We start from the raw sequence: 20,728 nt of genomic DNA, 5'->3' as shown, positions 1-20,728 counted from the left end.
TTGGCCTCTCATTGGCACATGCTCTAGACCAGGGATGAGCCTGCACACCCTTGCTGGCAGCAGATGCAGCCAGAAGCCCAGAGTGTGGGAGGGTGGGATGGAGGACCGTGCCTTCTGGCCAAGCTGTGGGTCGGGCTGGCCAAGCTGTGGGTCGGGCTGCCTCTGTGCCCACAGAGCTGTAGGGCCCCAGACAGGCTCACGGGCTTGTGCTCCAGGGGAACAAAATTGTTACCTTGGCAAACCAGGGCAACCTCGTTAAGACCTACTGAGAGTATGAAAAGCGTGTTGCTGGAGGCAGGTCATTGTAAATGAGGGGACTAAAGTAGCTGGGGTTTTCTAACAATTAATTATTGAGTGGGTTTCTAGAGATTCTTTCTCATGTTTGTAATTCATTCCCTGCTGTAGATGGTGTATTGATTTATAATTTTTTGAAGTTCAATATTTGCGCCCTCAGGGCTTCAAACAAAAATTAACTAGAAAATGAGAGCAAGTTTCTGCATTTTGCCTGTCGGAGCTTTCTCTCCCATTCCCCATCCTTGGAGCCAGTTTCCATACTCTGGTTTGGGTTGCAGATGTTGCCAAGCCTGTGTGCCGTGGGCTGTGAGATGTGGGTGGCAGAACAGCTGTGGCAGAAGAGCTGCCTCACTGACCAACAAATGAGGAAATCAAGAGCCCAATTAAGAGCCTGGAATTGCCCTCAGTGACCTGAGCAGAGCATTTAGTAGCTTCTAGTGAGACAGGCCTGTTTGAATGAATAAGCATTCCTGTTTGTTTGAAGAAAAAAAAAATCCCCTCCTCCCCCAGCTCTAATTAGCTACTCTTTTCCTTTTTCTGCCATGAATATAGAGGGTTTGTCACTGGAATGAAATCTTAACAAGAGGCATGTTCTTCAGCTTGCAGCTAGTGGAGGTAACCTTTGTGCAGGTGGTGTGGGGACTCACCCGTTTTCTGTGTTTCCTTGCTGGAGCTTTGCTTTTGCTGTTGTGAGTATAGCTCTTCCTCATGCTCGGGTTTGTCTCTTGTTTTCCAATAGAGTGACTAAAGAAGTGGACTCAACCTCAAAAGAAGCTAAATCCTTTCTGAAGCAGCAAGAGAAATGGCAGTCGGCAGCTCCAGCTTCCCTCCCAACAGTCTCTGGGTGAGTATGTGGTTTCTCTGCCTGGGTAGGGACGCTTAGTGAGAAAGATGGCACTCAAGCTGATAATATAGGCTCTGTGGTATTTAAGCTAATGGGCATTTGTTTTCTGCAGGACTTCAGTGAGAGCAAGACTAGGCCTGGAAGGTGTGATGATTTATGGGGAGAGGGAAGCGGGGGAAGCAACCCATGAGTCCCATGACTCACTTCATAGGTTCAGGCTTGAATTTCTCAATCCTCATAAATCATTCATCCTAGTAAGGAAATATTGTTTTGGATGTCTTGAGCAACTTGATGAAACTGCAGTTAGCTAAGGAACATGTCTGAGATTGCCTGCAGTTCCTTTTGAAAGGTGCTTCTCGGGACCATAAAAAGCCATGACAAGCTGGGCTGTGGCTTCTTATAAACTTTGGTGGAGCATTTGAATGAGAGAAGCTTTTGCCTCTTTGTTCTCTAGTATCATTTTGGTGTGGATTTGTCAGTTTCTGTTCAAGCTCTAATGCCTAATTCTGAGATTATCATAATGCTTGTCAAAGATGCAAAGAGGTCAGGTCCCCTGTGCATCTGACATGCCATTCTGTGTGGTTCTTGATGAGCCTGGGAGATCACCCGCTTCTCAGGAATAGAGGAGATGCTTCTGTGTTCCAACAATGATTTTTTAAGTCAGTCATTTGCATTTATATTTGAAAGACATAAGCTGCGTATTATTTGGTCACATAGATGCAACACCCATGAAATAAATACATTGTCCTTCCCATCTCCTGAAGTGCAATTCTCCAGTGTGAGTTAAGGCTGCCTTTCCCCAAGATAGGCTGTTACTCAGTTGCTGCAGCTGGATTGTCACTCATTTTTCCAGCTAAGTGTTGCATAGCTTGTAGTTAGATCAGTGTAGTGAAAGCATAGTATGTGTGTGTGTGACTCTTGACAGCTGCTGTTCCCTGAGATGAATGAATGCATAGATGAGCACAGTCTTGTTGCTGTTGTTCACGCTGCGCAAGGGTTTGTCCCTGCAGAGCTCATTAATTGTAACCTAAGTGTTGTATATGAGGTTTTGTGCTGGAAAAACTTGCCTTGAGTTGGACTGGCATTCTTTGTTCAATCTGGGCAGCCACAAGAGGTGGTTTAGGTGGCAGCTGAAATTAGAGCAGTTCTTTGCTGTGCACACTATGTCTTCAAACCTGCCTTCTAATTCTCCCAGCAAGTGTCCTTCTGCTCTGGGTGCTGGCAGGTTTGGTAGCCCACTGGGAAAGCCCCACAGGCTGCTCACCTTCCTGCTCTGCTGAGATCTGTGTTCCCTCCTGTATCTTACTGGCCTAGGGGAGGAGGAGGATGGCCAGTGGGCCTGCACAGCCTAGTCATTACCAAGGTACATGGCTGCTTGTGCTGGAGCTCTGATTGTTCAGGAGAAGTAGCCAGAGCCAGTTCGAGTTAATGGTGCAGATATGTGAAGTGAAGAATCCACATCAAATATGGAAAAAATGGAATAAAAATCAATATAAGAAATAATGAGTTCAAGGACTCCTTTAACTTTCCTCCAGTGTTGTTATTTTGGAAGCAGCTTAATTAGGTCATCGTTCACCTTGCTGATGTGTGATGTCCTACTGACAGTTGCTTGCCCAGAATATGAGGTGGCCTGGCTGTGGGGAAGGGAGGGGGAAAATACCCTGGGCTTGCATGTCTTGCCTTCTTTCAGAGCAGCAAACCCTGATGCAGTGCAGCCATGTGTGCCTTCTCTTTTGCAACCTGCTGCAGAACATCCTGGGTTTGTGCAGTGATGCTACAGCAGAGGCATAGCAGTGGTATTTTGATCAATGTGTGGAACAGCCCAGTGCTCTTGAGGATTTAGCAGGAGACTGTCTGGGGCAGCCTGGCCAGAATGTGCCCTCTGGACTGAGAGTGCTCCAGGGAGTCTCCTGCCTTGGGATAGTAACCAAGACCGATCCTTCAGACTGCCAGCAAACATGCTTGCCTTTGGGCTTAGGAGGGTGCTTCCAGCTGGGAAATCAGCCAGGGTATTTTCAGGTGAGAAAATTACTAACAGGCTTGCAGTGTTCCTTAAAGCCAGAGGTGAGTCCCTTATGTTAAGAAAATTACAAAGGTCAGGTTTTAGACTTGGAGCCAAGCTATTGTCCAAGCCCTGTTCCTCTGGAGCAAAGAGCCACAAGCCTCAGTGACATGCCAGAGCAGCACCTGGGGACCGACAGAGCTTGGCATTGCCTGATGGTTCTTTGCTGCTGCCCTTTGGCTACTTAAAATAGAAGTTTTGGGGGACAGGGTGCATTTCTCTTTTGTGTATTACTGGAGAGCCGCAGTCTAGGTCAGTATCACTAGAAGGCAGTGAAAAACATGTGATTTGGGATCATAGACCTGTCTGTGGATGCCCACTGTGCTGGGAGCCATTGTCAGCCCCCAGGACCTTTGTCAGCTATTAAAAAAAAAAAAAAAAAGCAAGCCTTGCCCTGTGTGCAGGGGATTTGAGCAGCTAAGAGTGGCCTCTGCATCTGGCTTTTCTTTCTTCACCTTGCAAGCAGCTTGCATTATTTCTGGATGCAACCAGCCTCCCTGCATTTACTTAATTTCCCTTCTCTAAACAGACAGAAGTAATCCAGGAAAGCAGTGGTCACAAAACCAAACATCCGGTTCCACATCTCCACATTACAAACTCTTGCAGCCTAACTGGTCCAGGGGAAGGCCTGTTTGGGGCTGAAAGTGCATTTCCTGAATGTGTTTAACATCCATACCGGATGTGCTATAAAAAACCCTAGATTTTTGCTTGTGAGGGATGTGGGGGTGGTTGGAGGAGAATAACTTAAACACTTGGCTGTAATTAAAGCCAGGAGTACAAAACAACCCACCCAGTTCTCTCAGCAGGCTTTGCTAGAAAGGTCAGAAGCCCTTGGTTCCCAGGGATGTGATGGTTTTCCAGCCTTCCCGTTATTCCCGTTGTGTCCCCCTGTGACACCCAGCTGGGCAGTGGTCTGTCAGCAGTTTGTTTGGAGGGGTTTGGGGTTGATACTCTGTTCCAGACGTGTTTCTGTTGTGCTCTTGCGTTGTGTTAGGCTCTCACTGATGCTGTCAGAGGTATAAGATGTGATGAGGTGGATCCACTGATCCATTCTAATTTGCTGTCACAAAAAATTGGGTGGAAGGCTCCCAGCATTCAAAAAAAGCCCTCCACCCACCCTGCTGAGCCTTCTTGCCTGTCTATGTGTTTTAGGGCTCATTTCCTATCCTTACCACTGCTCCAGGGCCTTTTGGGGGGCAGCAAGAGTAGCTCCTGGCTGTAAATGCATGATCTGATGGAGGGGGGTCAGTCAGCTCTGTGGGCATCCCTGCTGCTCTGAGAGCTGCTTTCTGCCGCCTCCCAAGACCAGGCGGGACCCATGAGCTGGGTCCATAATCCTCTGCACTAGTAATCCTATTTTGCAACCATTATTTCATATTCAGAGGATGTTAAAGCAAATGAAATCCTCCACGCAGCTTACTGCAGAATGACTGTGTGCGTGTACTTGTGCATGTGTGACTTGAGACACAGTGGAGGGGGGTTGAGCTATAGGCTGGGAAATACCTGCACTGACCCGAGCCCTTCAGTGTGAGCGGCTGTGATCTGCCCATAGGTCCTTGACGCTGGTCAGAGCACAGCGGTGTTGCATAGGGAACAGTTCTGTTGTAGCAGCCCTGAAAATGAAAAAAATGTAGTTGGTGGATCTCATTTGAGATTTTCCTCTAGGCAGATGTTTCTACACAGCCTGAACAGGAGCCAGGAAGAAAAAGGGAGGTTTTTCACTGGCTTTGTACTTGCCTTTGCTTATTACCAAAACCGTTTGTAATTAAATGTGGACTTGCTCACTCAGCCCAGCTGTTGCTTTTCTGTTTGATCCTGCCTGAAATTACAGTGGTGGATGTGTGACCTCCTAGGCCTTTTCATGCCTTATAGGCTGGTATAAACACAGGGTAAAATTTGCCTTTGAAGCAAGCAGGCACCGTTCCCATGGAGTCCAGGAGGTGCAGGTGCTTGTCGACCCCGGGGCTGAGTTTGGTCTGCAAGGGTTTGGACCTCAGTGCAAGACTCGGCAGGAAGAGGCACTGCAAGAAGGCTCTAACCCAGAGACACATAATTGTCCTGAACAAAGTAAGCAAGATAAACTCTAGCCCATTCACCATGGATGCTTTCCTTCCCTAGTCTACAGTAGAGCAGTTCATGTGGACTGACCATTATATGGTGTGAAAAGCTTCAGGCCTTTGCTTTTAGAAGTCATTTACTCTGCTGTATGCTAATGTTGGAGTAGAGGGACTCTAGCCAGAAGACATCTGTCCATGGCTTCTCTCCCACCTTTAATGTGCAAGAGGAGGAATGGTAGCAGTCTTTGTGGGAGCATGTGGATGGTGGGAGAACCTGGAGCCTGTTTGCAGCATCCTGACCTGTTACTGTAATTTCTAAGCTACTTCTCTCAAGCCTGGTTACCCGTAGGACCTCCTTTGCATCCAGAGCTCTTTCTTATAAAAGATGCTCTTTCTGCGTGAGTTGTCTGAAGCTAATTGGATCCCTTTGCTGTCACGACGAAAACTGGTTACTTGACATCTTAAGTTGACACTGAGATGGGCACAAGCTCTCAGCTTCTGTAAACCTCAGATGATCTAGAGCAAGTGCTGCAGCACTTGCATGCCTGCAGGGACCAATTTCATTTCACAGCAGTTCCATGATTGGGATTTTTTTCTTCAGAAAGCAGGAATTTACAGTCAGATTTCAGCTCAGCATCAGCTGCAAGTGGTTATTTAGCTAAAAGTCTTGCACATTTTGCTAGTAGTGGCTGAACAAGGATGCAGATAAAGCAAGTAATCAAGACCTTTAGGGGATCCAGAGGGGGGGTTTTTTTCAGTAGTCACTTAAGCAATTGAATAGCTCTGTTCTTGCTAGGGATTACAGGGCTTCTCAGCTTTCTCCTGCTCTTCCCTTACTGTGCTCCAGAGAGTGCTGTTCTCCCAGATGGAGAGATCCAGCCCCTTGCACCATAGCCAAATGTCTGGGTGTGAGTAGTACACGACATATTTTTCTGTGCACAGCAAGATGAACCAGCCAGGGGCAATATTCATGTGCCCTAGAGCTAGTTTTACTTATTTCCTATTCATACACTTTGGTTGTGAAAGATTAAATGTGGTGGTAGCTGTTCCAAGTGAGTAATTTCTCTTCAGGTCTTAGATCCTTTGTTGGTTTTGTTTTTGTTTTAATTATTCATGTTAGTGTCTCTACTGGTTTATGCATATCCACTTCTTGAATCAACGTGGTAACAAGGCTGGGTGATTTTTTGGAGTATCTTGGTTTTATTTGCTAGGGCAATTGAAATCAATTACCCCATGGGGATGAGTGTGGAAAGGTGTGTGTTTGTGTGGGGAAGGGGGGAGGTTTATCATTAGGAAAAATGATGGCTGTTTCAGTATTGAAGAGAAGGGTTTCCATCAGCCATAGTAAATAAGATGCTGATTGCTGCACTCTTGTAAAGCATGCCAAATAACCTTATCCTCTGAACATCTGCCTCCCCTCTTGAAGTCAGTGTGGACTGAGGCTTCCAGCGCCACACGAAATCAGACCCCTTGCAGAGCCCACAGCAGCGAGGATGTAGACCTCTGGCTGGCACAGGTTTGGTAGCAGCAAGGGCACCGGCATGGGCTTAGCAGCCCAGCTGAGAAGGAAAGTAAGTCGGGTTTTCCAAGCTGTGAGCCATGGCTGCACTGCCATCAGATCCTGTGCTGGGGACCTGACTGCTACCTGCAAGACAGGCTTATCCAGGGCTGCAGTCACCTCTGAAGCTTAACTGTGGAGAGTTCTGCCGTTTTGGGTCTTTGCCCCTTCTCTGAACAATTCTTGCTCTTAAGCTTATGTTAAGCCTTTTCTGATAAGAAACAGAGCTCTCTGAGTGTGGGAGGTTTCGTACCCACTCTCCCAGACACAAAGCAAAACGTGCATTAAACGTCCTTCTTTTAAACTAGTCTCTCAGGAGCAATCCTTTCTTGTTCTCAGCTAAATGAGTCAATGCCTTCTACCCCAGCCTCTATTTTGCAATAGAAATGAATGAGATTTTTTTTTAGCTCCATTCTACACTTTCCTGTGGCCATGCTAGCATGCATGTGGTTTCTTTTGCTTGAGGCAATGGCATCTTATTGGAAAGAAGTTTAGTAGTGCCTGTATGGCTCTCTGCCTTGCTGCAGTCCTCTGTCTTGATGTTGCTAAGCTGAATCCCTGGGCCAGACTAACTGGGATCAGCTGTTTCTTTTTCTAGTCTCATTGGAGGTTCAGCAGAATGGAATCTCAGCTATTTGAGGACTTATACTCTCTAAAGCATCTGTCTTATAAAATACAAACAACCCCCCACCAGTCTGGGGCCTTTGATAATTCCCCAATGAAAGTTGTGGGGCAGTTTTCCCTTAGGGCAGTACAGGTTTTATGAGGCTTATTTTCATTTGCTTTCATCTCTTAGATCATGAGCATTTCTCTTTCTCCCTCTGTGAGAGTGATTGAGGAAATTAACTGCTAATGGGGAATGAAGCCAGCTGTATTTTTATTCCAGACCCCTTGCAAGGTTATAGAGGGAAATCCCTGTATCTTCCCATGTTAGACTTGGGTCTGGTTGGAGTGAGAGGGGCAGCCTTGCTTTATGGTTAAAGCCTGGGATTGGAGGTGGATACTAAGAGCTCCTGTTCCCAGCTGTGCTGTGGCTTGGGGGTGTGTCTACCAAGAAGATTGTTTCCACTCCTGTCTTATTTTGCTTTTATAGTGCCTCCTTGCATATTAACTAAGCTGCACCATGTCCCTTGAGTTTCTCCCCCATACCAGATGCTTGTGTTACATCCTCTCGCTTTCCCACACTCATGTTCCTCTGTTTTTCTCACATCAAGGAACAAGTTCAGCTGAATCATTCTTCATAAAATATGAACCAGCTAAGTAAGGCTGGAGGGGCAGTCAGAGCAGAGCGATGCTCCCTGTTTTCAGGCAGTCCTATTGCCCCAGGCTTTTCACATACTAGTGGCTTCATTCATGGAAAATCACATACTGGTGGCTTCATTCGTGGAAAATCAGCACACCAATATTTTCCAGCACATTTGTAAGCCAAAACTTTGATCTGCACACTAGGTTGTCAGCCTCGTGCAGGACTAGGCTCAGAAAACAGGCATGCCCAGGCTGGCTGGCTTGATATCAAGATGTGAAGTCAAGCAGTTAGGGTTAGTTACCAACTAAAATGCTGGCTTTCTCCCTTCCTGTCTTAAAGGAGATGTTGGTGTGACTCTGAGCTCTCGAAGGGCACATGGTCTCTCTTCAGAGCTCCAACCTCTTTGGTTGGCAGCAGTCTCTGCAACTGCTCTTTTGTTTGTTTCCAGAAAAAGCCGGAGTGTCTGCCCTGGCCATAGGGATTTCCTCTGCCGCCTCCTGGCAGTGAGGATGATTGGCATGGCTGGGGTTTGCTTCAGCTATTGCTGTCCTGGTGTGGAGGTGGCAAAGCCCCCCAGTTCTTGCATTTCCCTTTTTTCCTACCTGAAACCCTGAGCCTCAAGTGAACTGGTGAATGGGCTGAGCTAAAAGGGCACCTTTAACAAGCTCCAGACTGTCTCAAGCTCTCGAGGGTGCTCTAATCCAGTCTGCCAAGCCATGGAGTACTTTATTTCCCTATCCGAGGAGTTTCAAAGCCTTTCCAGTACATTGGGTTACAGCCCAGTCGGCTTTGCCCTGGAGCCCTTGCCGTTGCACTCTTCAGAGCTACCGCAGTCCTTGGGGCAGTTGCTGTACCGAGGGACCCTCTGCAGAGGCAGATAACTGGTGTCGCGTTGGCAGCAGACATCCCTCTGGGTGTGTGAGATGCTCTTGTACCCACTGAGGCAGGGAGTGGAGGGAACTGATTTATTTGAAGTTTCTGTTGGAGACTGCTCTTTTTTTCTGGGAATCCCAGGGGAAGATGCATTTTTGCATTTTGTGCCCTCTCTTCTCATAGCATCTTCTATCAATTATCAGCAAACAATCATGGGTATATGAGTTTGATCCCACCTTGTGCAGCAGCTTTGATACCCTTTCGGGAACTCGTACTTCAGCGCTGTTGCTATAAGCCTCCAGGCAGCCAGTGGACAATACAGACGCCTGTTCATCACCCAACTGTCTGGCTTGAGAACAATGATGGCATTTCTTGAAGTAACAAGTCCTGGGCATGTGCAGGGTTGGATTGTAGCATTCTTTTTCTTCCTTTAAGCTGCAGGCTTGAGAGCAGCAGGCCAGGTCGTAGCACCCATGAATGCAAGCGCAGAGGAAACTTGCACCTTTTGGAAAAAACTCACTGAAAGAAAGCAAATGGCTGTTCTTTAGGTGCTTGCCTGTTTCGCCTTGTGGTTGAGTATGCTTATGCTGTGTGTCACCAGTATATGTACGCTGTTAGGAGGTCGGTTGAGATGCTTGTGTGGCAGCAAGGAGGGGGTTAAAGCAAACCCGCAAAGGCTGGCTGATTGCAGCTCATGGCTTTCATAATGCAAAGCCAGTGGGAATTCAGCCGAAGGCTTCATCTCCCCCTACCCCCCTTCCCCACTGCTAGAGGCAGGCTAACCTTCCTGACTTGTCTGGAGCTGCATCCCTGCCAGTATGGCTTGCACAGGGAAGGTCTGCAAAAAAACAGCAGAGGCCTAAGTGTGTGAAAGATGATATTATTAAACTTTCTTGGGAGAGCACTGAAAGAGTCATTTTTCCAGTGTGGTTGTCCTGTTTCCTTATGCTATGGCTGGTATGCAGCATGCCTGCCTCTTCATCTGTGACCTGCAGATTTCCCGTTGCAGGATGGCTGAGGAAGCAGCTGGTACATGCAATATCTCTAACTCTCTGGAGACTGGTACATGGGGATGTCTTTGGCTTTGCTGTAGGCTTTGGATGATGCACAACAAAGTTGCTTAGGCCAGTAAATCATGAAGGGGGTTCAGCAGTGGTTTGTACAGCACCCGGCACGCTGACCTGTGCTGCAGCCAGGACCAGTTCCTGTGATATACACCCTGCTACCAGGGTCTCCATCTCACTCTATAATGCACGTTTTGTATTAGAGAAGTGCTAAACAGACAATACAGCCCAGGGCCTTTTGTTGTGCAGCGTTCACTTTAAGGACAAGCACCATCACGGTATTTTTCCTAATGTGTAAAATCCCTTCTCCCTCCCTGCTGTTTGCAATAACCCTCTGGAAAGCTGGAAGGGCTCTCCGTTTCCTTTCCCGCTTACACGCGTGCACTTGCGAGCCTTGCCAGCACTGTTTGGCTGTTTGCATTGGGGAGGGGATTTTTTCTTCCTACTTTCCCAAGTCAAAGAAGAGTGTGTAGCATTTGTTTTGGAAACAGAACCACTTCTAGAGAATTACATGGCCTCTGCAAACAGATCAGTACAAAACAGGTCGTGTGCTTTGGGCTGGCTCTGAAGACTGTACAAGATAGCCATCTCCTTCCTCGCTTTATGGCTTCATGGCCATTGCATTTAACAAGGACTCTTAAGAAACCTTTGAAGGAGTAATATAGCATCAGCTTACTAGTCCTATAGGACAGTCAAGATGCTTAGCAGCTTTCTTCTGGTCAGTGCTGTGATTGCAGGGCAGGGTTTGAATCTTTTATGGGGGTAGAATATCTGCACTCAGACAAATGGGTAGGGTTTTTCATACTGGCTTTTCTCCAAAGCCTTTGGGAGTAAAAGTGTGTTGGTGAATATTAGTAAGAGGTTGTTGGTCATAACTGTTGAGGGACACTACAGAGCTGAATGTCTTCAACTTCCTTTGTTACAAACAAATGTCTCCTGGGAAAAAAACCTGCCTTCTGCCTCCTTTCTTTAGCACTAGGCAAGCTGGATGGGAAGTAAGTAGCACTGCTGTTACAAGGAGTGCTTTCCTGTCTCTGCATGGCACAGGGATCCTTTGGTCAGCTTTGATACCTTCCTGCTCCACAACCTGCTGTGTTCATGTTGTGCCGGGTCAGTAGGTATTTGTGCTGCATTGTCCTTAGCTGCTGAAGTCGTCTTTAACGAGTATGGGACTCAGTGTCAGGTCTGGGGGAGCCTGGGAGGGACAGCACTAGCACCACAGACACCTGAGTGTTGTCTTTGGCCATAGGATTTCTGGCCACGCTCTTTCTTTAGGGGGCAATGAGATCATATTGACAGGACTGAGAATATAAATCCATGCAGGCTCTGCCACAGGTTGTGGAAGACCTTGAGAGCAGTGTCCTGGGGCTTAAAACCCAGGCAGAAATTGGCACATTCCCTACATGCACTCATCTATGTGCCAGAGCTTCTGCTTTGCTTAATGTATGACAGGCTGGGAAGGGGAGCGGCTGGATATCAGCCATTGCAGTTATAAAGTCTTCATTTTCTGTATCAAACTTACAAGCCAAGGGAGCCTGGGATGGTCCTGGAAACTCCCAAGTAACGCTCCATCCAGGATTCCCAAAGCAAACCCTGCAGTTGTCTCTCTTCCCATTTGCTATGCTTTTCCTCCCCCTTCCACACATCCTGTGTTGCATTGTGGTGTTGATTGCCAGTTAATGTAACCCCAGTGTGTGCTGGGTGTAACTTTTACTATGGGGCACAACCCTGAACTAGAGACCTGGCGAGGTAAGCAGGATGAGCTTTCCAGCAATCCCATTCTCAAGGTGACGAGGAAACCTTTGAGGGTGCCTGTACATTTGTTGTCGGTTGATTGGCTTCATGGTTTACAGCTAGGTATAGTACATGGGAGGAAAAAAAACCTTCACAGTACGCAGATTTATTGCTGCTACCTGCTCTGTAGGACAGATGGCTTCCAGAAGAAGATCTGAGCCCCTCATCCCATTGGAAGCCCCAAGAGTTCAGTAGCTGGAGATTCAGTGGGGTGAATCCTAAACCCTGCTTATGTTGGGATGGGGACCTCAATCAGCTGGTATACTTTTTAGCCAGTAAAAGTGCAGGGTTCCAAGTCACGCTAGAAGATTATTTGGAGTGAGATCTGTTCCTGAAATAAAAGGACAACTTTGAGTGCCATCCAGATTTGTCTACACTGGCAGACTAAACCATTGCAGACTTCTCAGTCTGAAGCAGCTTTGGGCAGTATGTACAGCTGCATTGGGAACATGGTGCCTTTACGAGCCCACTTGGCCTCTTGCTGCTGCTGTTTTCTTGAGTAGCAATGAAAAAATGCAAACCCTCAGTGTCCTTTCTTTGCCAGGAGCTGTGCTTTGCAGGAGGGACTCTAGGCTTTAGCATCATTCTCTAGGCAATTTGAGCCAAAATAAGTGGGTTTGTGGTGTGTGCTGAAGGTACTGAAACCATTACTGGAATGGGTAAAAATGCTTGGGACAAACTGTCCTGTTTATGTACACCCACCCACCCCCCCCCCCCCGGGAGATGCCCTTTACCTAGTCCTCATCACTGTGGTGTGGTTAATGTCTTCATCCTGACCATTAAATGGAGAAGTGAAGGCATCAGCAGGCTGGCTTGCCTGAGGTTACCTGGAAAGTCTGGTGGATGAGGTTTCCCAGATCTGAGGCTGATCCTGAGCTTCTGGATTGCCTTTCTTATAGTACTTGCTTTCCAGGTAGCCTTTGTGTCTGCTGGATTAAATGCTGCTGCTTTTACGTGAAAAGTCTGAGTGTACATGGAAAGAGGTTTTCAATAGAATAACAAAACCTCCAAAAACCCGGTCTGAATTGGGCATGCCCAGTGTGGCAGACCTGCAAGATAGCTCCTTAGTGAACAGCTTTCCGCTATAACCTCTGCCTGGCTGCTAGAGCTGAAGGCCAGAAATACTCAAGAGTTCATCTGGCCTAAAGTCCTGCATGGCACACTTCTCCCCGGCCACCCCTGTGCCAAACCAGTCGCCTTTGTTTGGCCTTTCTGGTTAAGGATTTTAGCTAATCTTGAGTTGAAGACCTCAATAAATGAAGTATCTTCCCCTTTCTTTGAGGTTAGTTAACTGTGGCAGCTAATTGTTGAACAAATTGTTTGAAAGTTACAAATACATCAGAACTTCCCAGAATACAGCAAACTGCTTGAGCTCTGCTCTCATGGGTTTTATTTAGGTGTCACAAGGACATGGTTGTGTTTATGCCTGTTTAATTCAGAAGAGGCTGCTGCTGCCCCTCCTGCTCTCTAGCTCTCTCTAGATGCCTGTTTCTGTATTTGAGGATGCACAGTGGCTGATTTATAACATTTACCAGCTTGATCAAGGGCAAACTCCAGGGCCATATAGCTGTGAGCGATTCATCTTTCCTCCTTGTACATGGAGATAAATGTCAGGATGGATGTCAGCTGTCTGTCCAATGCATGAGTGAATCTGTTTTCGTATGTGCACCTTGAGCCAAGAGTACGTGCGTGCATTTTTTACTGTTTGTGATAAACTTGGAAATGCAGATTATGTTGGAGGAAAAGTGCATTTGGTTTTAAGTATTGACACCAGTATAACAAGGTTGTGGCTGTGGTAATCTGGGAGCCTTGAAGCTTTAGCTCAGAGATTATGCTGAATGCCGTGGGGAATTCATTATTGTGCAAAATAAAAGAAAGGGCTTTGCAAAGCGATAACATGCTTCAGATGCAGAAGTAATGGCCAGGGTCCCCTTGGGTCCACAGGCTGTGGATGTGTGGGGCTGAGAATGGGAAAGGAAAGATTCAGCCTGAGCCTTGGGAAGAGGCCCCTGACAGAGTTTTTTTATTTACTTTGATTTGTGATGTAACTGAAAAGAAGGCAGCTGCCCAGAAACCCAGGCGCCTATGGATTGATTGCTGTGGAGGAAGAGGTGAAGACCCTGTTCCTTGGAAATGCTCGAGGCATGGCGATTTGGATGTGGTAGGCCGTTGTCATCTCTAGAGCCTCAGTTCAGAGAGTACCAAGTAGCTTTGTTGTGTAGTTCTTCATCAGTTTATCAAGTTGAACAGTTATCCGGAAGGCATGATAAGGGCTGAGAAACTTTTTAAAGTAACTTTTAGTGTTGTTCTCATCTCTCTGATCCTTTTAGGACTTCGAGCCACATGCAGAGTTAATACACAGTCAGAACACGCTGGGTTTCTGTGTGTGCAGTTGCCCCTTCCCCATCAAGGCACCCATCAACGTGGCTTGTGGATAAACTGTTAACAGGGGCCCGCAGACCCCTGAGCTGGCTCCATGCAGAGCATACCTGCCAGTTCTTGGAGGACTTACGAGCAAAGGCACAGCTTTGTGCAGGCTGAGCTGCACTGCTTCCAAATCCAAGCTGGCTTTGTGCCTTGCTATGCCTGGTCTAATAAGCTCTCTCCGAATGGGATTTGCTGGGTAGTGCCTGTCGAGGCACGCAGGCTGGCTGCATAGCAGTGAGCAGAGGTCTGGTGCTTTGTCTGGGCATTGCAGCCCCCCCTTCCTCCCCTGTTGTTGTGAAGATGGGGAACTGACTGTAGGATATTTTCTGCATCTCAGTGCTGGCTTTTATGTTAACTGGTTGTAATAAGTGTAGTCTACAACATAACTAGTAAACTATGGTTATTTAATTTTTGCAGGCTGTTCCAATGTAGGGTATAGCCCTTGCTGGGAGAAATGTTCAAAATACAGGGGTAGCTGTTGGTGAGGGTAGCAGAGAACATCACAGCACAGCTGGGACTCATCTGGGCAAGGTAAAGCTGTGCAGGAGTGGACTTGCCTTTTGTACTGTGCCACAGGGGTCTTAGCATCTGGTGTACCAGGTAGCAACATGGGAGCACATTGTCATAAGTTATCGTGTGCACTAGTTGCATCCGCTGCCCTGTAGAGTTTGAGTGCCTTAGTATGTTTAGTTGGTTCATGTAAAAAAGCAAACCACAGTGAGAGGCAGGGCGTGGGGGGCAACAACCCAGTCTCTTAATTCAACTGAAGTTTTACTCAATGTGCAGAGAGTAAATGAAAGGAAGTGATTTTTCTCTGCCAAGTCCTTTATTTAAACATAAAGGCTTTTCCTGGCTACTTGCAAAAGATACTGTAGGACGCTGGTCCTGTGCATGACACCTCTTAAAGGCTGAGGCTCCACTGCAGCATCAGCCAGAAGTTGTGGCCATTGGCTGTTGTGTTCCCACTATTCCTCTAACATCTATGCTTGTTGGATCTTTTGCTGACCTATTTTGGTGCACTTAGCTGGAACTAGCCTGACTGCCAGCATTGCATGCTAAAACAGCTGTGCAACAGCTGAGTGCTGGAGCCAATGTCAGGGAAGAGGTGGATGGGGTTTAAATTGTGAAGGAACTTCAGTCTTAAAGATCCTCATCTTTCCCAAATGAGCTTGATTTCCCGAGGCAGGGAAGGTACACTGAGGAAGGATCATTTTATACTTGAACTTTGATCTTTCCCTACATGCGTGCTCTTGGGCAGTGCTAGAGACAAGGTCCTGGATTAGACATGACCTTTGGACAATGGATGACTTGCAGTATCTCCTGTTCTGAAAGCTGCTCTGTGTGCATGTATATTAAGGTGTCTATTAGGATAACATTATTTGTTGCATAGAGTTGCAAGAAAAAATATTTCATGTCTCAACAGAGCATTGCTGCAGTCACGTACTTGCAACTGCTAGTGCTTGAGGTCTTTGCAATCACAGCTCACTCAGGCCTGTGACATTGCGATATCATTTTCTTCAGCTTTTTAATTAAACAGGGGCTTGAATTTCATGTATTTCTTTCCACATTTCTTCAAAGCTCTTATGTTCACTCTCTTCCCCCCACTTCAGCTTTCCCTGGTAGATTATAGTCTGTTGGAAAACATAGATCACATTGTGAAGCCCAAAGCAAAAGCTGACTCAGCGATCCTTCCCATTTAGGCTGCTGCTGTTCATGGAACAGGAGGTTAGCCTTAAAACACTTCTGCCAGAAAATACTGCTGGTTTAATGGAACTGGTGCCCATTTTATTAGCTGTTGCTGTGTCCTTTAACTTGGTTTATTAAAGAATGTAGCCTACTTGTGCCTTAACACTCTGGGAAAGAGAGTTTTCTTTTCATATGCTAGAATAATTCTGGTTTTTCTATAAGAAGCATTTGGCATCTCTTCTCCAGATCTCTGGAGAAAGGCTGTGTCCTAGGCACAGCTCATGTCGCTACCAACAGTGGCCCCTGTCCTTAAAGGATTTCAACTGCATGCAAACTGAAGTCCTGGGAGCTGCTGTATGGTAGTAAATGGGCCTTGCTTATAAGCTGAATGTCAGCCCATGGGTGTGTCTTTACACATTCAGGGCTGCCTGCAGTCCTGTAGACCAGGTCTTCCTCTCCCCCATTGGACTTCTCCAGGTTGTGCTCAGATCTACAAAGAGCCACCCACCAGCTTTCTGCTGGGGGGACCATTTTGGCTCCTGGAAGCAGGATCAGTTCTGGAGCTGCCAGACCTAGTTCCTGCTAGGAGCATCTCCCTAGTTCCTCCACACTGTGTGGAGCTGTAGGGATGCATTGCTGCTCTTCTGTATGCCTCCTCCCTTGAGGAGAAGGGGCATGGACCTGGTGCTGGGTGGGTCCCTTTAGAGCAGGCACAGGGCAACAGAGGAATAAAAAGCCTTCCTTATTCCCATCATCCTTACTACCTGGAGCAGATCAGTTCGTGACCTCAGAGCAGATGAGTGTCAAGACCTGATCCATGTGCCCAAGTGTGATCTCGCTAATGTGTATGAAACTGGATGCAAAACAAGCAACAATGCTGGACTAGCCAGTAGTGAGATGCTGCTATAAAGAGAAAAGCAAATCTCATCAAGTTCCTGTGTTCTTCATAAAGCAATCAGTGACAACTTGGGGGGATATTCCAGGGAGAAAGTGGGTTTTGAGGAGGGAGGTGGCCAGAGAGCAGTGCTTCGCATGACAATGGTGAGAACTGTGGGTGTCTGTCATTCCCAGAAATGTACTCAAGTGCCCTTTTTCCACCGGGGAGTTAAGAAGTTGTGCAGACTCAGCCTAGTTTCATGAATGGATTTAAAACAGGTTTTGGCAGAAGGCAGCCAAGCACATCAGGAATGGAACAGAAAATATTCTTCCTGAGTCCAAAAGCCTGGAAACTGCCTCTCACACCATCTAAAGCAAGTGACAAAATGCTGTTCTTGTTGTAATCTGAAATCTTTCTCTTTTCTCCCTCCCCCACATTTATCATCTGCGTGAGTGCATAGGCTATTTATTAGCAAATTTAAAGCCACAAACACAAAACTATTGTGGAGTCACCCCAGGACCCCTGCACTGGAGAAGGAACATGTTGCATTAAAAGGTACTTAGCAAAGCAGCTGAATTCAGTCTCTTGATTGCCTTGGCTACAGCTCCAGGTACTTATTCATATTTTTTCCTTTTAACCCTTATTTCTTCTCCAGTCTGATCTGCATTTTTGACAGGTGATTATTGCTGAAAGCTGACAGCTCTGGTAGTCTCAAGTGCTGTAGAAGTCCTGATGCTAGTTGTAATGCATGTGGGCTGTCCTTGAATATTTGGAAAGAAAGGCTGTAGAAAACTTGCAAGATATGAAGCTTGTTTGCACTGGTGCGAGTGCTTAGCACTGCTCTATCAGGGCAGGACCTACCCTGGTCCCAGAGCACCCCTAAGATCACAGGGTGTTTTGGCCCTCAGTGGGGAGCACTTCTAGTCATGAAATCTGTAGCAAAGCAAGGCTGACATCAACTAGACAACCCCTTCTGTAGGTGTTTTCAGCATTTCCCTGGCTCTGTCTTTAGTGCTGTTTTTTAACCCTCCACATTTGAGGTGAGTACCTCTCTCAGCTTGTCCTTCTCCCAACTGGGCTTCTCCAGTGCCAGTGCACATGCCTGAAACCATGCATCAGTGACTCCAGCTTCTGGGTTTGTTTTTCCCAGTGAGTGCCTCTTAGAATATTTGTCTCATTAGTGGGTAATCTGTGACTTGTCTTGAGTCCAATAGAGAAGCTCGTCTGCATCAGACCCAAACCCAGGCTGTCAATGTGTGAATACCTTCCTCCTATGCTGAAAGACTGTAGGGTTGCTCAGACTGGTTGCTCAGGATGTCTCAGGTAAGCCTTGTTTAAAGTTGGGATTACTCTTGCACAGATTACTGTGATACTTTGAGACCTGTTGATGGGAAGAAGAATATTCCACCGTGATGGATGATGGGAGTCCTTGGGGAAAGCTCCATGTGCAAAGTTTGAACAACTAGAGAATACTAGGATGAAATTAATTCCATGAAGGGCCCTATTTTTAACTTATTAACATACAAAATTCTTTGTAGCTGCATTTTGGCAGGGTCCTACCTCTTGCAACAGGGGTCACTACTTCTATACAATGCTAGAGCTGGTTTGTCCTATTTTTACTAAGCTGCGAAAGTTGTTTTTCTAATGTGCTGTGACTCTGCTTGCTTCCCCACCCTTAGACTCCGTCTGTACACTTCAAAATAGTAGGAGGAAGAGAGCAGAGAAAGAACAAAGGCCCATAATACGAATGGAAGGAAACTAGGGAAATTCAGGAGGAAATGGACAGTGAGAAATACAAAAAGATCCAGCTGCGCTGAATGCATGGGGCATGAGTGCACAGGGATGCTTTCTGCTTGGTATTCAGAGCTCAAGACCTGCATTGTAGAGCTGAACTTTCCTTTGAGTCAGTGACCTATTCAGACACCTAACAATGTCCATTATGTACAGTCAGCTTGTTTATGTCCAGTGCTGGGTTTTCTTACTTTTTTCATGTACAATACACCAATATCCTACTTGCAAACTGGCCAGGCCAAGCTAGATATTGCTGTGTGAGTGCTTGACCATCAGCTTTCAGCAAGCATCTTGTTACTTAAGAAAGATTTAAGAGCACAAACTATGATGACAAGATGCTCAAGGAGAATATCTGCTGACAAAAACACTGTTCTTGGTTGACTGATAGCAAATATCTTTTTTTCTTTGAAGGATGGGGTGGGAGGGGAAAGGTAGCAAGAGGTGGGACCCTGCCACTCTGGAGTTGTAGTGATTAAATTGGTACCATGAGGCAGCCTGAAGAGGTAAGTCTAGAACAGCACTGAGGCTTGGTGGCAGTGTGGGACCAGCCTGCCAGCAATGCTCATGAATCACCGTGGGGCAGGAGCAGTGGAGAGGCGAAACCCGGGCAGCTGGGGGAGAACATCTTGACTGGGGGGAGGCAAGCGGTGCTGCTGCTGCCTGCATCCTTGCTGCAGAATAGGTGGGGCTGTCAGCCCACATGAGAGCTCTGCTTAGATTTTTTTTCTGCAGCTGCAGAGAAACCAGCTGGCCCAGGTTTAACATACAAGGGGATCCCCTGAGAGGCTTTCTACACTCTCTGCGGAGTTCAGGGCAGCAGCTGCAGAAATGCCTAAGCGTGCTCCGCAGCAGAGATATCCTATGCGACCTTGGGCAGCCAAAGGTTTTAGCCCTGTTACTTGGAAACAGCTCCCACCTCCACTACAAAATACAACACAAGTTGTCATCTGATCACGTGGTGGCTCTGATTAACGTGAGAGCTGAAGTATGACTTTCGCGTTAGAAGTAATTGTGTAGGATATGGCTTGAACTTAGCCTGTAGTTTTCTGCACAAGGACATCATTCTCAGTTGAGGGAGGTGCTCTTTAATCCAGCCCACCAAGAAGCAACTGTAAGCAGTGATTGAAAGAGCTGGAGCTAGAAATAAGGTATACATTTCATGGTGAGAGCAATTTGGGCTTTGGTGCAAGTCTGTGCAGGCAATGGTGCCTTGCCCTCCTATTTAAAGAGGGAAAACATTTTGGCAACTTGCTTGTTCTGTCTTATGCCCTAGTTTAACCACCACTCATTCAGTCAGAGCCACTTAGCAGCTTTTAAGACATTTCTTTAGGGGAAAAAATGAGTTCTACACATTCAGGGAAACATCTGTCATCATTCGGAGCAGAAACTGTCATTAACACAGTCCCTGGAGCGTGTGGGAGAGCTCCAGTTCCTTACTGCCACTATGCAGACACTTCTTGGAGAACAGAGCTGGCTGTGAAAGGTAAAGAAAAGGTGGTTTAGCAACGTTGTCCTACATCTAGAAAAATCAAGTGGTGCCCCTTTGAAGCCTCAAATGTGTGTGCAGCATATGACATGCAAAGAGTGTTTTTATTTGTGTTTGTTCTCAGGAAATCGTGTTGCTTTGTAAGCTAAGCCCTTTTAAGTGTCTTAAGTTTGGCACCCTGAAAGTTGGGCTTTAGCAGGCACTTCTGGAAGATGTCAGCCTGAGCTGTATTTTCCTGACTCAGATCCTTGCAGTAAGAACTGAGGAATGGAGCATTTAAAAAGAAAAAAATAGAAGCTACAGTGCAGCTAGATAATGTCAATCTTGTCATTGCTTTTAATATTCATTGCCAGGCACAGCGATCAAACTTTGTCAGTTTTAAGTTAAGCAACCCTTAGTCCTACACAGCTTCTGTGTACATGAAAAGGATGACTGAGCCCACAGCTGCTAAAAGCATCTCTCAATTACTTATATTTCACTAGGTATTTAAAGATTAGGTTGGGGCGTAGAAGATGAAAGGGGTTTTTCTTTATCTTTTAATAAGAAACTTGTATTTGCAGATATGAAAAGACCAAAGACTGAAGCGTCTAACATGCTCCTCTTTTCCCTGCTGCTTCCTCAGAGTGGGGTGGGGGTAGGGGAGCATGTGGAAATCCTACAGGGAATAAA

At 46.6% G+C, this 20,728-nt stretch overlaps 1 protein-coding gene across 1 annotated transcript in view; it reads left to right on the top strand.

Moving 5' to 3' along the window:
- Positions 1-20,728, top strand: part of CFDP1 (craniofacial development protein 1) — a 67,023-nt gene that overhangs the window by 18,764 nt on the left and 27,531 nt on the right. The window contains exon 6 of the mRNA XM_049806271.1: positions 1,034-1,138. Within this exon, the coding sequence (XP_049662228.1) occupies positions 1,034-1,138 (105 nt within the window). The remainder of the gene's footprint in view (positions 1-1,033; positions 1,139-20,728) is intronic.

Source organism: Accipiter gentilis, chromosome 7 (assembly GCF_929443795.1).
Source record: "Accipiter gentilis chromosome 7, bAccGen1.1, whole genome shotgun sequence".
NCBI lineage: Eukaryota > Metazoa > Chordata > Aves > Accipitriformes > Accipitridae > Astur > Astur gentilis.
Note: the sequence above shows the minus strand (reverse complement) of the source record. Positions and strands in the feature narration are given on the sequence as shown.